The 17,928-nt window shown below is 39.5% G+C and overlaps 1 protein-coding gene across 1 annotated transcript in view; it reads left to right on the plus strand.

Annotated features, from left to right (window-relative positions):
- The window catches only part of HPSE2 (heparanase 2 (inactive)), a 703,572-nt gene that overhangs the window by 77,153 nt on the left and 608,491 nt on the right, over nucleotides 1-17,928 (plus strand). Inside the window, exon 3 of the mRNA XM_027857706.1 lies at nucleotides 1,882-2,043. Within this exon, the coding sequence (XP_027713507.1) occupies nucleotides 1,882-2,043 (162 nt within the window). The remainder of the gene's footprint in view (nucleotides 1-1,881; nucleotides 2,044-17,928) is intronic.

Genomic DNA, 17,928 nt, shown 5'->3' on the forward strand with positions numbered 1-17,928 from the left:
ACCAAGAAACTGAAATGAAATGACTGAGAGAGAAAAGCAAATAAAATCTAAGGAAGAATATTGGAAACAAATCAGAGATATTTGCCAAAAATGACACTGGGTGGGCGAACCTTTTAGAGTTCTAATTCTGTTCAGATCTGATTAAAATGTCAGTATCAGTAGGGTAGAGATTCCCAGTGGTCTTCCCCTCTGGATCTGTGCTTGTCCCTATGTTTTTTAACATTTATTACTCATGGTCTAAATAAAGGCACAAATGGCATGCTCATTAGATTTTCAAATGAGATGATACAAATCTGGGAAGGATAGTTAACACAATGGGTGATAGTCAGGATCCAAAGGCATCATGACAGGTATAGAATTGGGCAAAGTCTAGTGTGATGAAGTTCGTTAGGGATAAATGTAAAGTCTTATACTTAGGTACCAAAAAATCAATCTCCCAAGTATAAAATAGTTAGATGACAGTTCCCAAAAAGATCTGAAGATTTTGGTAGACTACATGCTCTATAGAGGTAAACAATGGGATGTAACTGTACCCCCTTATATATAAATAAAATGTACATACATATGCATATCCATATCTATCTATCTGTCTGTCTGTCTGACTGTCTATCTGTCTATCTAGAACCATCCTGAGCTGCATTAAGAGAAGCTTAGCTTCCAGGAATAGCTTAAGTTCCAATTGTTTTATTTCACTCTCCCCTTGTTCGGAGTATTGGGTTTAGCTCTGGATGTCATTGTTTAAGAAGGACATGGAAAAGCTGGAGAGTGTCCAAAGGTAAGCAACAAGGATGGTGAAAAGCCTTGAGTCCATTGTTATATGAGGGTCAATTGAGTGAACTAGGCCAGTTTAGCCCAGAGAAGAGAAGATGCAGAGGGAACACAGTAACTGTCATGGAGTATTGGAAGGGCTGTTGTGAAGGAGGACTAGATTTGGGAGGTGGTTTTTTTTTGGTTTTTGTTTTTTTCCGGTGTAGGAGCAATGGGCCAAAGTTGCTGAGAGGCTGGTTTAAGCTTGATATTAGGAAGGATCTCGTTAACATTGGAATTGCTCAAGAGTGGAATGGACCGCCTTGTTAAGTGGTATGTTTTTCTCCTTGTTGGTCTTCATGAAAGGCTAGACGACCACTTGTCAGATATGTTATGATGGGATTCGTTTTATGTATACTTTGGATGAGATGGTTGTTAAGGTTCTTCCCAAGTCTCCATTGAGATTTGATGAAATTTATGTATTGTCATCTGAAGATACAGTTAGAATCTCCTCTACAGCAGCAATTAACACAGTGATGAGCACTCTATTTTCATTTAACCAATTAACATCAATTTGCTTTTACTATAAGGATATTTGCTGAGAGATATAGAAAGAACAGAAATATAAATGCATCTACTCCCCTCCTTTCCCTGCCAAAAAAGAAAGAGATGACACGACCTTGTACCACCTCTGCCCCTGGAGAGAAGGAGAGTGGGCTTAGAGGTAACTACAAAACATTCCCTTTCCCAAGTTCATTGCCAAATGTGGCATAGCAGATGAGGCTACTCAGTCCTTCCTAGTCCTGGCAAACTCTGGCATGGATTCTGGTTCTTAGAACCCTATTGCCCTCCTAACCTTTTGAAGCTCATAATGTTTCAGTTTAGTCTGTTCCATCTCCAATAACCTTTGGCCCAAGGCAGGACACACCAGAGTCAGAAGCAACAGCAGAGCCATAACATGGTGTCACATGGTTCTTGGTGGGGAGTGCAGGCCACTGGAGCTCTTTTCACCCAATGGCTCATAGCACTTTCTGCCTTAGGGCTTTCGGCTCTCATTCTGTTAACTAAATGAATTGCTCTTTGGTAGAATGGGGCTTCATTTTTGTTGCCTACCCAGTCTTTTCTTTCCTGCAGACATCGTTCGGAGTGACGTTGCCTTGGATAAGCAGAAGGGCTGCAAGATCGCCCAGCACCCAGACGTAATGTTGGAGCTTCAGAGGGAGAAGGCCGCTCAGATGCACTTGGTTCTCCTCAAGGAGCAATTCTCCAACACATACAGTAACCTCATATTAACAGGTAAGGCTGCTGAGGTCCGCTGACTCCCGCCACAGCGAGTTCCTGGCTTACATCAGTTAGCAGTTTGAAGTTTTGGATTCACCAGAGCGGTACCCTGCTGAATTTTTTTTGCCAGTTCTGTTCTTTATTTAGTTGCGATAATTTTTGTTTTCCTATGAGAAATATTTCATGTAGCCGGCATGTACATTTTTGGCCAAAGATTGTAGACTATTCTGCATGTATATTTTCAAATGTCAGAATCAGTGAGAAGCTAATGGAGGTTTGTAAAAATATGTCTCGCTAAATATGTGTGTGTGTGTATTTGAAAGAATTACTAAATTTGGAATCTTTAAGGAAGTGGCTATTGATAATGACCTGTGGGCAGAGTTGAGAATGTTTTATTCCTGGTGGGGTTTGCATTCTCTGGGGAATTTTATTTTCTCTAATGGAGCCCACAGGCATTGAAAATGGACCCCATCCCTCATGTCCTTGTATGAGTTTTAATAGGAAAATGAAAGAAGGATGGCAATTTTAGGAGAGAAGATCCCTGAGATAGAATGAGTTGCAGTATTTCTAGGGCTGCCAAGAAACTTTGCTGGTACACAGACAGGATGAATCTGGGAGCCTTTGTCTTAAGGTATTTGTGATGCTACAGCAGCAGAAAATGATGTGAGAATTCTCAAGAATAGTTAAGGATTTTAGATAGAAGCAGCAAATCATAGGAGTCGCCTTGTTTCTCTTGAGGGAAACAAGACAGGCCTGCCTTTTCTTGACCCAAATAAAGCCTAACAAACTCAGAGTGTGTGTGTTTACCTTGTTTGTAGAGATTTTTAAAAAAGTTGGAATGTTGGCCAAGCCATGAGTAAATCTCATTTTTTTTGCACCCCAAACCCAAATGGCAAAAAAAAGTTTTAGTTCCCATTATAGGCTCTCTGACATTTTTTCCAGGAATCTCCTTGTGACAACACATTGTTTTCCATTTTGAAAAAGCTCAGTGTCTTCCATTTTCAACCTGGTGAGAAAACCAAAAGGATGAAATGAAAGCTGGACCCAAAGGTGCCTTTGAATTGGGGTTACAGACACTGCCAAAATCTCCTTCTCCCTATGGTAGGTTGATAAGAGTTGGGAACATAAATGATAGTTTGGTGTATGCAAATGGTTGGCTGTTGAGAGTACTCAGAACTCCCTGAGCTCCCTCTAGAATACCACATATGAGTATGTTGGAGGGGATACCTATTTTTGCCAGTGTCTGATGGGCTATGTCAGAAAAACAACAGATTGATTGGTATCATCAAGGTAGTTAAGAACAATGTGATTCTTTGCTTCCTTCCCTGGTCTAGCTTTTATGTTTTTGACCAAATGAAGGTGTCAGAGCCTGGAATCGTTGAGTATATTACAGAAGAGAGTTCAGTGTAAGAAACCCTAGCTCTCACCCTGCTATCCTCGAATGTGGCTAAAAGACACATTATCTTTGAAAATGCAAGCATGGTCTATTGGCTCCAATGGAGTCTTTTCCAATTTTCAGTAACATAATCCCCTTGGATGTTTATTCCCGGTTCAAACTGTTGGAATCAACATTGTCAACTTTTACCCTGACAACTTGCTTACTTTCTCCTAAACAAACTTACCCCAGTAAAGAGGCTTTTCCCTGCTTTTGCTTCTCTCAGAGCTGCTTCAAAGTGTCCACAGGCATTTTCCACATTTTTCACCCAAAAGGCCGGGGACTGAGGTGGTACCTTGTTACCCCTGGAGCCCTTGGAGTTTCCCGTTTTGTTTACATGAGAGTTCAGAAGGTTTGAGCTCCAGGTGTTGGGAAGTGATGGAGGCAGTGCAGCTTAGCACCAGCAGTAAAACTATTTTAATGTCCGTTAACTAAGTCTTTGATTTTGAGCAGTGTGGTTTTCTAATTGTTGTGAAGTTTAATCCTTGATTTCTTATATAAATCTTGAGAACATGGTCTCCAGACAGCTAAACATAATATTTAAACATAACTAAACTAACTTTTGTAAATATTTCCCTTTTCGGTGATGAATGTGTATTGGTAAGGGGGGCAAGGTTGAAGGGGGTGGAGACCTCTCTAACGGCGTGACTTTCTTTACCCACTTATTTAGAACACCTACGCTAGGGTTTCTACTTGGTGATGGACTAGTTGTTTTATGTAACTCCCCCAAGAACTTTGAAATATCAGCAAGGGAAGTATTTATGTGTCTGGGACTGGTGTGAGGACAGTAGGCTTCTAGATTCTTGGAGGGGAAGTGTCTTTCTACATGTTTGCTCCGCTTTTATTCATTTATTAAAGCCCTAGGGTGATAAGAACCTCAAGGGTGTCCTTTTTCTCCATTTCTCAGATTCCTTAGAATTTGTAGTATAGCTTCATGCCATGCTGGTGTGATAGCTAGAGAACCATTGTCACTATCACTGTTTTACAGATGAGGGATAGAAGTGGTCAGAAATGGTCGCCATAAACATAGTGACCATTAAATAGAATGGATTGGGAAAGTTGGTTCAGTGATTATAGGAAGGAGGAAAAATGACATTTGTCCACAGAGACCAATGTGGATACACATGGAACTCAATTAGCGACTTGGATTAAAAAAAATGTACAAAAGGTGAAAGCAAAGGTCAAGTGCTAGTGAATTAATATAAAAGTATGGCATGGTCCCATAATGACAGTGTCAGGAAAGCAATGTTGGCAGAAAAAGCAGGATCGAAGAAGGGATAGACTTTTTTGGGGGTTGCATGTGATGATGATAACTAACAACAGAGTGAAGATAAAGCTGCTGATTTCTTATTTTGCTTCTGTTTTCTCTGCCAAAGAGAATGACCTTTCTATTTAAAATGGCTGAACAAACAGGAAGTTTGATACTCAAGACAATGAGGAGATAATAAGAAAGTATCTAGCTGCCCTTGATGGTTTCAAAGTAACATGGTCCAGAAAGAACTGAGAGGTGTGATTGCTGTCAATGATATTTGAAAGATCATGGAAAATGGGGGAGTACCACAAGATTGGAGGAGGACAAATTTCTCCCAAATTTTGAAGAAAAGGAAGAGAATCTCTAAAGTTTAGGGCAGTGACCTTGACTTCAGTTCCTGGGAATATTCTAAGACAGCTCATGTAAGAGATGATTGTTGAACATCTAGAAAGTCAGGTTGTGATTTCAAAGAGCCAAGAATGCCTTCATCAAGAACAGGTCATGCCATTCTAACCTCATTTCCTTTTTTGAAAGGATTAATAAGGCAGTAGTTGAAGGCTATGTGAGGGATATAGTTTACCTAGACTTTGACAATCTTTTGGATAAATTCTCTCATGCTGTTCTTAAGGAGAATATATTGAATAGATGATACAATTAGATGAATTCAGAATTGGTTGTGTGATCAGAAACAATAAATAGTTGTTAACAGTTCAGTGTCATTGACATACTTGGTAGGAGGGCTCCAGTAAGGTATCATAGGGATCGATGTTTGGCTCTATGCTTTTCGACAATTTTACCAATTACTTGGATAGATGATATTTTCACATGACACATAGTGGGGCGGGAGAGCTACCACTCTGGATGATCCAAAAGACGGGCTGAAGTATTGGGCGAATTAATAAGATGAAATTCAATAGAACTAAATATAAACTTGGGAAGTTGCGTTTTGTTTTATGCTCAAATACAAGATGGGTGAGGGAATATTGGGCAGTTAGACAACAATTTTCTGAAAATTTTTTGAGAGTTTTAGTGGACTTCCAGCTGAACATGAGTCAGCAGCATGATATGGAAGCCAAAATAAAGCTAATGTAATCAATCCTGGGTTCAGTTAATAAAGGAATCGTTTCAGGAATAAGGAGGTCATAATCCCACTATATTCCACCCTTGTCAGACCTCATCTGCAGTACTCTGTTCAGCTCTGGTTGCCATGGTTTACTAAGGACATTGATAAACTGGAGAGTATCCAAAGGAGGGCAAGAAGAGAGAGTGAATGGTCTTGACTTTATGCAATGTGAGGGTTTGTTGAAAGAACTGGACGTGTTTAACCTAGAAAAGAGAAGACTGAAAGAGAACATGATAACTGGGCAGCAAATATCTGATGGTCTGTTAAGTGCAGGAGGGCTGTATCAAAGGGCAGAAGGAGGAGTAACGTATTGTTGCTCATTGTGCATTTACTGGGTCTAGTGTCCAACTGAGAGAGAGCATGAGCTGGGTTAGGTTGGGCCTTTTCATGTGGGTCTGTAGACATAAATGACTTTTCACTGGGGCCCATATAGGCCTGAAGGCCCCATTATTCTGTCCAGTCTGTCATCAAAACCTCTAGATTCTAGAGTCTAGAAGTACCTTTTGCAGAGCTCTCCGATTTATCCTTTTCTCTCTGTTCCCTCTACTACCATAATTCTCCATCACCCTCAGACTGTGATTACTGCACTAATTGGTCCTAGCTGGTCTTTTTGTCTTTAGTCCATCTGCTGACTCATCCTGTATATAGTTGTCAGATTAGTCTTTTGAAAACGCTACTTATAGGGGCAGCTAGGTGGCACAGTGGATAGAGCACCAGCCCTGGAGTCAGGAGGACATGAGTTCAAATCTGGCCTCAGACTCATAACACTCACTAGCTGTGTGACTCTGGGCAAGTCACTTAACCCCAATTGCCTCACCTTAAAAAAAGAAAATGCTACTTATGCCGTGTGTCATCAGCACCTATACCTCATCAGGTCCCAAGTTAAACTCATCTTCCCTGCCCTTTCCCCAACCCAACTCCCCAAACGAAAACCTTTTGCTCCTCTTGTCTTTCCTTTGTTTTAATAGGCTCATTGTCATCCTCCTGTCTTTAATTTTCCCATTGCTTTCCCCTGCCATATTCAATCGGTCATTAAATCTTGTCAGTTCTTATGAAATGTCTCTCCCCCACTCCCTTCATTGATAAGCTGGAAAGTGTCTGGAGAAGGGTAACTAGGTTGGCGAAGGACCTTGAATCCTTTTCATATGAAAATGAAAGAACTGGGCATGGTTCTCTGGGAGAGGAGAAAGCTCAGAGGGAACATGATAGCAGTCATAAAGGATTGGTAAGTAACTCTTCCACCCCAGCTTCCTCTACCTTAATTCATTTCCTAATTACTCTTCCTGGAGTATTTCAATAATCTGCTAAATGGTCCATTAGCTTCTGTTCTCTGTACTTTAATCCATCCTTCCAATTATCGTTAATATAATTAAAGTGTTGCTTTAACCATGTTATCTTCCTCCTGCTTAAAAAAAAACAACCAAACAAACCATCCACTGGTGCCCCACTGTTTTCGGAATAAACTTTTGCCTCCTTAAAATGGTATTAAATTTCTTCGGTTGTTCTGGAGTGAATGGTGACTAGTTCATATCAGCAGGTTGATGAGCAAATGCTGTGCCAGGCTATGCAAAACTATGATATTTCTATCATAGAGCTTTCAATCTTTGAGATCCCTTCATCAATGAGACCCTGTGTTTTCAGGCTGGAAGTGATAACACACACACACATGCACGCACACACACACACACACACTTAACATGTTTATAGGATCATAGATTTGGTTCTAGAAAAAGGACTTTTGGTTCTGAAAAGGTCATCTAGTCTAACTATGTTTAAAAAAGATAAAATTGGTTTCTTAAAATTTAACAAGCATTTTTTCTTTCTTTCCCCTCCAAATAGAAGAACAAAAGAAAAAAGAAGAAAAAAGAAAACCCTTGTAACAAATATGCATAGTTAAGCAAAGCAAATGCCCACTTTGGCCATGTCAAAAATGTATGCCTCATTCTACATCTCGAATTCATCTCCTCCTCTGTTAAGAGGTAAAACCCCATTCATTTTACAGTTAAGTATACTGAGATTGAGGGAAGTTGGGATTTTCTCAAGATCACACACCTAGAAAGTGAAAGAGCCCCTTCCCTTCTAAGATGGCTCTTTCCATGTGCTGTGTATGTATGTGGTGTGTTTCTATTTTTACAGTTATCCTTTCCCTATCATGGGGGTTACGGGTACAGCACCCCTGCTATGAAAAATTTATGTAAAATTTTTTGGCCCTCCCTTCATAGCAGAGAAGTCTGAATTATTGTGGTATTAAAAGATAAAATAGGTTGATATTATACAATACTATACGTATATTTTATGCATTTCTGAGTTTCTAAACTTTTTCTGTATTGTCTGCTGGCCTTTGCACGTCATCTGTGGCTTTTGCAAAACTCCCAAAAAATTCCCATTTAATTTCTTAGGCTGACTTGTGATATATTGAAACTGCAATGGGGAAAGTTGCAATATTGAAGGGATAACTGTATACATCTTGTCTCTCCCTAGTATTAGAATATTAGCTCATTGAGGATTGGGACTATTCATGACTTTTCTTTTATCCTTGTTGCTTACCACATTTCCTAGCACATAACAGGTGCTTAGTAAATGCTTCTTGATTGATGGACTGATCCATACTCTGGTCCCAACTTACCTTCCCAGAATTACCTCCTGCTACTCCCCTTCAGGCAGTCTTGACATCAGCCAAACAGAACCACTCCCTAGGACTGAACACAGTGTCTGCCTCACGTTTTTGCCCAAACTGCCCCCACCCCATTTATTGAAATTATACTCCCTTCAAGGACCAACTGAAATACTATCTCCATCATTAAGTGTTTCCTGATCATTCTAGGCATAAATCCTCTTTCCCATTTTCCCTGTAGCATTTTATCAATACATCAGAGGGTTCAATCAATCAAAAGCATATATTAAAGGTTTACTGTGGGCTAAGCCTCTGTATACAGTCCCTGATCTCAAGAAGCTAACATTCTTATTGGGGAGATAGTATGCAAATAATTAGGTATATGTAAGTTCCTTATGAATAGGGATTATTTCATTCATTCTGCTTATGTCCTCAGTTCCTAGCACAGAGTGGGCTCTTAATAAATACTCACTGATTGATTGATATGAGATCTCTCTCTCTCTCTCTCTATATATATTATATATGTGTGTATATATATATGTATATACACACACACAGAGTAGATGGGGGGGATAATATCTGAGGGGAAATTACTAGCAGCTGGGGGTGGAGAAGGAGGCCTCTTGAAGAAGATGGGATTTCAGCTGAGACTTGAAGGAATGAAGAGAAGAGGACAGTGCCTTCCAAGCCTAGGAGACAGCCAATGCAAAGGTATGAAGATGGGAGGTAATAATAATAATAATAATAATAGCTAGCATTTATATAGCACTTTAAGGTTTTCCATACCCTCTACAAATAACTCATTTCATCCTCATAGCAACCTTGGAAGGTAGGTGCTATTATTCAAAAAATCTGTAATTTCACGGTGTTGTATTCTCTCCATTGGTGCAGATTGCAGTCCCCTTCTTATCTTAACTCAGGCTTCATGAGTTCCTGTGGCCAAAAAAATTCATTCCTTGGTGCTAGCCTTTTGGACGTGAACTTTTCTGAAATTATCTATGTGATTATTGCATAATAGGCATATAATATGTTGCCGGGGCAAATCTGATGCCTTTCCATCTTGGTAGCATTGATCAACTGGAGGCGCTTCACCAGTATTGAGTTTGGGAAACTGATGTGCCATCTCTTCCTGTAGTTACTATTACCATTACTAACAATATCATAATTGACATTTATATAACCTTTTAAGGTTTGCAGGGCACATTGTAGACTTTATCTCATTGGATAGAGAGAACTGGGCCTGGAATCAGGAAGACCTGAGTTCAAATACAGGCTCAGACACTTACTAGCTTTGTGATTCTGGAGAGTTCCATAATAAGAACACCCAACACCCAGGGTTGTTGTGAGGACCAGATAAGCCAATAGTTGTAAAGTGCATGGCATAGTAGTGGCACACAGTAAGTGTTGTAGAATTGTTACCTATTATTATTAGCACTAGCTGGTCACTTCATCTCTTTTTTGCCTCAGTTTTCTCATCTGTAAAATAGAGTTAATGAGAGTACCCACCTCCCTCCCAGGGTTGTGAGATCAAATGAGGTAATGATTGTAAAGCACTTGGCACAATTCTGCACATAGTAAGCATTATATAAATGTTAGTTATCATTATTAGTATTGGGCAGCTAGGTGTTGCAGTGGGTAGAATGCTGGGCCTGGAGTGAGGAAGACTCATCTCCTCGAATTGAAATCCAGCCTCAGACACTTACTTACTAGCTGTGTGACCCTGGGCAAGTCACTTAACTCTGTTTGTCTCTGTTTCCTCATCTGTCAAATGAGCCTGAGAAGGAAATGGCAAACCACTCTAGTATCTTTGCCAAGAAAACTCCAAAATGGGGTCATGACTAAAATAGCTGAACAGCAACAACAATCATTATTATTATTTTTGTCATTGTATCCCCAGTGCCTAGTATGGTGTTTGTTACATAGCAGTTATTCAATATATACTTATTGATTGACTTCTCCAAAGTCATCTAGCTAGTTCGTCAGGTTTTCCTGACACTAAATCCCCAACTCTGCTCCTCCATATGAGATAGTTGGGAAAGTATGGCAGTTATCATTGAAAATGATAACTAAGAAACATGTGAAGGCAGGCTACAATGGCCAACCGGTCTTTTTGGCCTCATTGTGCAAAAAATAGACTTCTGTACTTCCATTTTCTTCTTCCTTTTACTAAAAACCCCTACTTTGATATAATGAAGTCAGGCGAGATGGTTTTATGGTCAGAGAACAGGTGAAGGGGTCTGGAGAATCAACTATCACTCAGACAGTTGTTATTATTAAGTCATTGTGTTTACATAATGAAGCTCTTCACTTCTCTGCCTCAGTTTCCTCAGGTGCCCAGAATACCTAAGGCTTAGTAGTTTACATTTATGTGGCACTTTATGATTAAAGCACTTCAAAAACCCTGTGAAATAGAGGAAGAATTAATGTTCCCATTTTGCAGATGAAGAATGTCTAGGTTGCATTGACAGTGGACCTAGCCCAAGGTTCAATGGATAACAAATGATTAGTCCAAAACTAGAACTCCGTCTCTTCTGACTCTAAGACCAACTTTCTTTCCACTAATTTAAACGGCATTTTCTTAAAGAAAGAAAAAAAAGTTTTACATGTTTTCGGAGAGCACTGAAAGTCTGAGAATGTTTCATGGAGGTAGCAGCGTTTCATTATCTCTTGGCAGAAACTTCAAAAATGGGTTTTGAATGAATCTTATAATGAGATTTCTCCTACCCAAGGCACTTTGAACTCTTTGAAAGGATGGTATTAGATAAGCCTTAGCTGGTATTAATAATTCTGCCTGATTACATTTAAATGAATCCCCAAGTTGGAACAGAAGAGGAATTAGATGGCATTTACTTATCTCAAATAAGCCTAATGCTATTATTGGTAAAATGAAATGCTGAATATGTGAAAGGCAATGGACATGTACAATAGGACTGTCGATAAAATGGGAAGCATATGGCCCTTCCCAGCCTTCTCATCCTCCTTAGGTTCCATAGTGCTGAGCTCTCATCTCTCCTTGTCTTCTTGGGTGCTGTCTTGTGAGCCGCTCCATTAGTGAAGGATGGAGCTTTGAAAGTACCTCTCCATCCACTTGCTTGTAATGTAGATGACTATTGAGGCAGGGGTTGGGAGCATAAGTCAAGTTAGAAAACCTTGCCTAGTATGTCTTAAGAGCAGAGTACAGAATAACTTGTAGGCAGCCCTCCCTAGTTAGCATCTCATATTGTTCTTCTGAGAACACGTAGCATCTGAAAGCTCCATTTTGGGTCTTATTCCCTCTCCCTCTACCCCATTTTAAAATTAAAAAATAATGAATAAAGTTTGCAAAATGCTTTACAGTATGTTATTTCATTTGGTTCTCATGACAACCTTGTGAGGTGGGTGCTATTGTTATCCCTATTTTACAGATGAAGAAACTGAGACTCAGAGAGGTTAATGAATTTGCCTAGGGTCACACAGCTAAGTATCTGGGGCAAGATTTGAACTAGGGTCTTTCTGACTCCAGGTCCAGGGCTTGTATGCTGTATGCTCTCTTCCCTTTCCTTTCTACATTTTCCTTTGCTAGGTAATTATATCTGCTTCTATGGCTACAGATGTCATTTTTTACAGACAACTTCCAAATCTATATTAGCTTCTGTTGTAATATCATTATATACCAAAATGTTGTGGTTATTTGTATAATAATAATAAGGATAGCTAGCATTTTTATAGCCCTTTAAGATTTGCAAAGTACATTATACATTATCTCATTTGATCCTGACATTCGTTTGAGGTAGGTGTTATTACTATTCTCCCGTTAAAGATGAGGAACTTGAGTGGGAGAAGTTAAATGACCTGTCTAAAGTCATACAACCAGTAAGTACCTGAGGCAGAATTTGAATGGAGGGGAGGGTCCCCCCTGACTCCAGGAGCTGGTTTTATCCCCTGTACCACCCAGCGGCTTCATCTCCTGTGAGCACATTAAGGTCCTAGATTAAGAGCTAGGTTAGGGATGTAAGCTCAGATAGAAACTCGATCCTTGCCAGCTGTATATTGACTTAGAAAACCACAAATGAACATTATGTGTATTATACTATTTTAAAATTTTATTTTGTTAAACATTTTCTAATTAACATTTTAATTTGGTTTGGGCCACGTTCCTGGGAGTTTTGCCTAGTCCATCTCTCTCATTTTACAAATGAGAAAACTAAGGACCAGAAAGCTTAAGTGATGTTACCCAGGGTAACATCATCAGGTAGAGCCGGACCCAGACTCAAGACTCTATCCCAGTAGTCTATACTCTGAACCATGCTTTCACCCCTTGAGTCCTTATGTTTTATTTACTGATGCTGGATCCCTCAACATCTTGCTATTTTTTGTTGATAATAATTTTATTTTGTACCTAATAATTAAAAAAAACTTTTATGCTTAATAAATGGAATAAGAGAGAAGCTATCGATATAGATTAATTCATTACTTCTTACTCCCATCTTTATGTCAAAATTAAAAATATATTTTGAAAATACATTTAAATGTAAAATATATTCAATTTAAATGTTTTAAATACACTTTGAAAATATATTTAAACAAAATATATTCAATTTAAATACATTTTGAAAATATATTTAAATATAAAATATATTCAATTTAAATATATTTTGAAAATATATTTAAATATGCATTTTAATTGGCTTTTGGTTTTAGCTAGTTTTGTTTCTAGGAGAGATGAACGCAATGCTTCCCGCTCTTAGTTTCTCTCAGTTTCAGTTGCCAGTCAAAGAATTCTTCCTGACATAGCCAGGCCACACACAACGAAAACTCGGTAAAATTCCTAGGTCATTTCTGTGTCATATGTTCAGCATTTGCAGATGTGTGCAGCTGTGGAGTTACCATTCTTTTCCTTAAAAAAAAAACCCCAAACCCAAACCCCAAACCCCAAACCCCGAAAAGTTATGTGATATCTTAAGATATATTTCTGTTAGAAGCTCATAGGTTTAGAACTAGGAGGGATGTTAGCAGTCATCTCATACTACCTACACATTTAACAGATGAGGAAACTGAGACCCGGAAGGGCCAAGAGACTTGTCTGGAATCACATACACAACCAGAATTTGAACCTAAGCCCTTTAAGTCCAGAAACAATTGTCTAGTCTTTGATTGAACAACATCTTAGGTTGTCCATGAAAGGTAAAAACCTTCTTTTATAAGGTTCTGGTTACTTTCTGTTGTGCAAATGCTGATTAAGGAGATAAATTTTCTGAGTAGTCTAAACCTTAAACTGTAGCTTCAAGTAGACAGAATTTTTTTTAAGCACTTTTGTTTCTGCATTCGGGGCTGTAATGACAAGTAATGGTGGCCAAAAAGCTCTTTGGGGCTACCCTTCCTTGGGGCTATACCACAGGCCATAGGCTGATCTTTCAGTCATGAGACCTTTGAACTGGTTCATTTGCATCTAATCAGACTGTGAGATAACCATCTTACAATACTCTAACTCAAGCAAGACTTATTAATACCAGAGACCTCATTGATTCATTCACATTAAGAAAATAATATGTTTCCAGAGACTGGATAATTATGGCTCTTAGCTAGGGAACATGCTTGCTTATGTTGAGGTATCTGGAAATCTAATTAGGCATTAAGAGGTTGTGGAGTGGACATAGAATAGTTGAGTAGTACTGAGGGAGAGTTGCCCAAAAGTATGTTTCATTCTAGTGAAAGGTTTTTGTTATTGTTTTTGTTTTTTTCCTAGTATGGAGCACACATCTTTTGAGTGACTGGCTCTCTCTCCCTGGGGCCTTGCTAAAGAAAACTGACATTATTACTACTCAACAACTTGCCTTTTTATAGACCTAGTGATGACAATGCCCTCTTATTTACTTTTGTTATTACATTATCATTTTCACCTTTTAAATAAGCAGACACAGTTTCCAGGTTTGTTGTTCATTTCCCATTGATCATTGGTGGACAGAGAGCTATAACTTAAATCAGTGTTGAGCTTCAGAGAGTTGGGGGTGGGAAGGCCTTCTCTGATCTGTTAGAGTTCCAAGGTCATGAAAATCTGAAAAAGGTAGCTTTTGCTGAATCTTATATAATAATATGTAAATAAATTCTCTCTTGCATTCTATTACCACCCAAGTTCAGATTCATATAACCTATTAGAATAACCTCTAATTAGGGGGCAGCTAGGTGGTACAATGGATAGAGCTCCAGCCTTGGAGTCAGGAGGACCTGAGTTCAAACGCGACCTCAGACATATGACACTTACTAGCTGTGTGACCCTGGGTGAGTCACTTAAACCCAATTGCCTCACCAAAAAGCAAAAAAAAGAATAACCTCTAATTGGATGTCCCTGCCTTCATCATCTCTTCTCTTTAATCTATGGACTGCTGCCCAAGTAATCTTAAATCAGCACCTTCTTCAGGCCACTCCCTGACACTCAAAAACCTTCTGTGATTTCTCACTGCTTATGGGTGATGCTCTGAACTCCTTAACCTGGTATTAAAGGCTCTTCATGCTATTTCCAAACTACCTTTACAGTCTTATTTCATTCACTTCTCCCTAACCTCTTTCCTCTCTCTTCCTAGTCTTTGGCTCAGGTCATTTCCTCTGCCTGGCGTTTTCTCTCCCCAAGTGTCTTTCTTTTTGCTGAAATCCTTTTCATCCTTCAAATTTCAACATCTGTTCCACTTTGATGAAACTTCCCAGATTTCAATCAGAAATGATCCCTTCCTCTTTTGAATGCTCACAGTAATTTGTACCTTTCATCCATTCTCACAGTCTGCCTGATATTTGTATCATTCCCTTAACTAAGGTTATGAAAATCTAAAACCCTCTGAAGGCTATGAAAATCTAAAAGGGTTTGTGACTTCTGCCACAAAGATTGTAAAGTCCTCGAAGGCAAAGACCCATTATGTCTTCTTCAACAATAAATAATTCAGCAGATATTTATTACGTAATTATTATTTTCAAGGAAGCCTGGTATAGTGGATAGAGTGGATGTCAAGAAGACCTTGGTTCAGATCCTATCTCCAATACATACTGAGCCCAGATATCATGTAACCTCTGAGCGCCCCAGACAGTTGTCTAAAGTAAATGTGGATTGGCTTTAGTAGAGATTTTTTCACTAGGAATTCTCTATACCAGGGAGATCACAGATCTAGTCTCTGCACAAAAAACAGGCAAGGCACTGTCCTAAGTTCTAGAAAGAGATGAAAAACAACATGGTCCATGATCACTAGATGTTGACGTATTGGTAGGTGGGGGATGAGAAATGTAATTAAATAATGATAATGCTAGTTAGTATATTATTAAATGCCAGTTATTTGAGATTGAGATCTCTGGGGATAATCAAGGAAGGCTCCATAGAGAAGATAGCTGTTGCACTGGGTCTTGAAGGTAGAAAAGATTTCAACAAGTGGAGATATAGGAAGAATCTGTTTTAGGGCATGGGGGTGGTGTGTGCAGATGCATGGGAACAGGAGAGGGCAGGATGAGATTGTGGAATGATAAGGAGTCCCTGTTTGGCTAGTATTTTGAATATGTGAAAGGGAATGATAAGAAATAAGGTTGGAAAGGTAGATTATTAAGCCAAACGCTAGCTATCATTGTAACTGTGGAGGGCCCTGAGTGTCAGGCTAAGGATTTTTTGTTTGTCTGTGGTAGGTGATAGGGAACAAGTGAAAATATTTAAGTGAGAAAATGCCTTGGTCAGAGTATTACATTATTAGTGAGATTACTTTATAGAATGGATTGGAGGGGAGTCAGAATCAAAATAGGAAGACCCATTAGGATATTGTTTTGATAATGCAGGGAAGAGGTAATGAAGTCCTGAACCAGTTTGGGAACAGCGTAAGAGAGAGGAAGGGGACAGATGAGAAATATATTATGAAGGATGAATCATATTTTTATTCTTTTTTGTCTCTAGAACACATTGCTCTAAACACAGTAAAATGTTCATTGAACTGAGCCGAATTGATACAGTTCTCTATGTTCTAGGAAACCATATTTGGGCAAGGAGAGAATATTCTGGGGGAAATTCAAGGGCAGGTATCTAGGTGATTACCTGGTGGTGGTCAACATTAGGGTTTTCTCAGCTGTTTTTTGAGTGTGAGAAAAGTGGGTCCAAGTTAAGCAGGGAGTTTCATGAGAAAGTTACGAATCAATTAACAGGCGTGTAATAAGCATCTGCCATATTCCAGACATTGAGCTGGATGCTGAGGATCAAGTGAGATAGTTCCTGATCTTAAGGAGCTTGTATTCTAATAGGGAAGACAATATGGACAGATGAGGCTATACAGCACAAATATGTGCAGAATACATGCAAAGGAAACACAAGGTAGTTAGTTTCGAGGTGTTGTTGTTGTTATTTGTCCTTCGTTCTCGAAGAGGGCCATGACATCAGGGAGATGATGCCATGACTTGCAAGTGAATTGGATTTAAGTGAGGGAGAGCTGGGCAAAGTCACCAGCCTCACTTTCTCCTCTGGAGCCATATGGGTCTAGTGGCCAGATATGGATCAGGAGGACTGGAGGGAAGGCAGGAGCAGTTGGGAGACTCAAGAAAGGCATCATGTAGAAGGTGGGGCTTGAGCTACACCTTTAAGGAAGCATGAGGGATTCTTGGACGTAGATGTGAGGAGCGAGGACATTCTAGGTATAGGGGTTGGCTACTGCAAGGCAAATGGATGCCATGTGTGAGGAGCAGAAAGAAGGCCAGTTACGCCAACCTCGAGTTAGCCAAGTCTGGATCAGATCCTGAAGCTGGAGATGGAAAGATTGAGGTAGAGCCAAGAGATTCTGCCAAGAAAAAAGTAGAAGGACTTGATCATGGAGGGGACATGTTGTTGTCGCTAGTCATATCTGACTTTTCATGATTACATTTAGGGGTTTTCTTGGCAAAGATACTGGAATGGTTTGCCATTCCCTTCTCCAGCTCATTTTACAGATAAGGAAACTGAGGCAAACAGGGTTAAGTGGCTTGCCCAGGATCACATAGCTACTAAATGTTTGAGACTAGATTTGAACTTAGGTCTTCCTGACTCCAGGCCCAATGCTGTATATACTGCGCCACCTGGCTGTCCCTAGGGAACATAGTAGGTACAAAAAAGGAAGCATTAAATATTCTAAAGTTATTGGGGGGAAAGGATGATGGTGATGCTGTCGACCAAGATGGAGCTTGGATGGAAAGACTTAGAACTCTTTTTTGTAATCTAGAATTTTACACTGCAGCTGGACATTCAACTGACCTCTAAATAGTGCTGAATGTGGGTGGGGAATGAAAGGACAGTTAGAGGTCATTTAAAATAATGATCAAAATTGTGAAGATGATTATGGAATCCTAGCATGGTTAAAGGTGAAAGGGACTAGAGTTATTGAGGTGTCCACTCTCTTTCTTTTTTATTGGTAAGGCAATGGATTACAAGAGAGTCAACATGCCTTCCTCACCCAAGGTCATACAGCTGAGTAACTGCTGAGTTAAAACCAGGATCTAGATTTCTTGAC

Source organism: Vombatus ursinus, unplaced genomic scaffold (genome assembly GCF_900497805.2).
Source record: "Vombatus ursinus unplaced genomic scaffold, bare-nosed wombat genome assembly UNPS02000749.1, whole genome shotgun sequence".
NCBI classification, from domain to species: Eukaryota; Metazoa; Chordata; class Mammalia; order Diprotodontia; family Vombatidae; genus Vombatus; species Vombatus ursinus.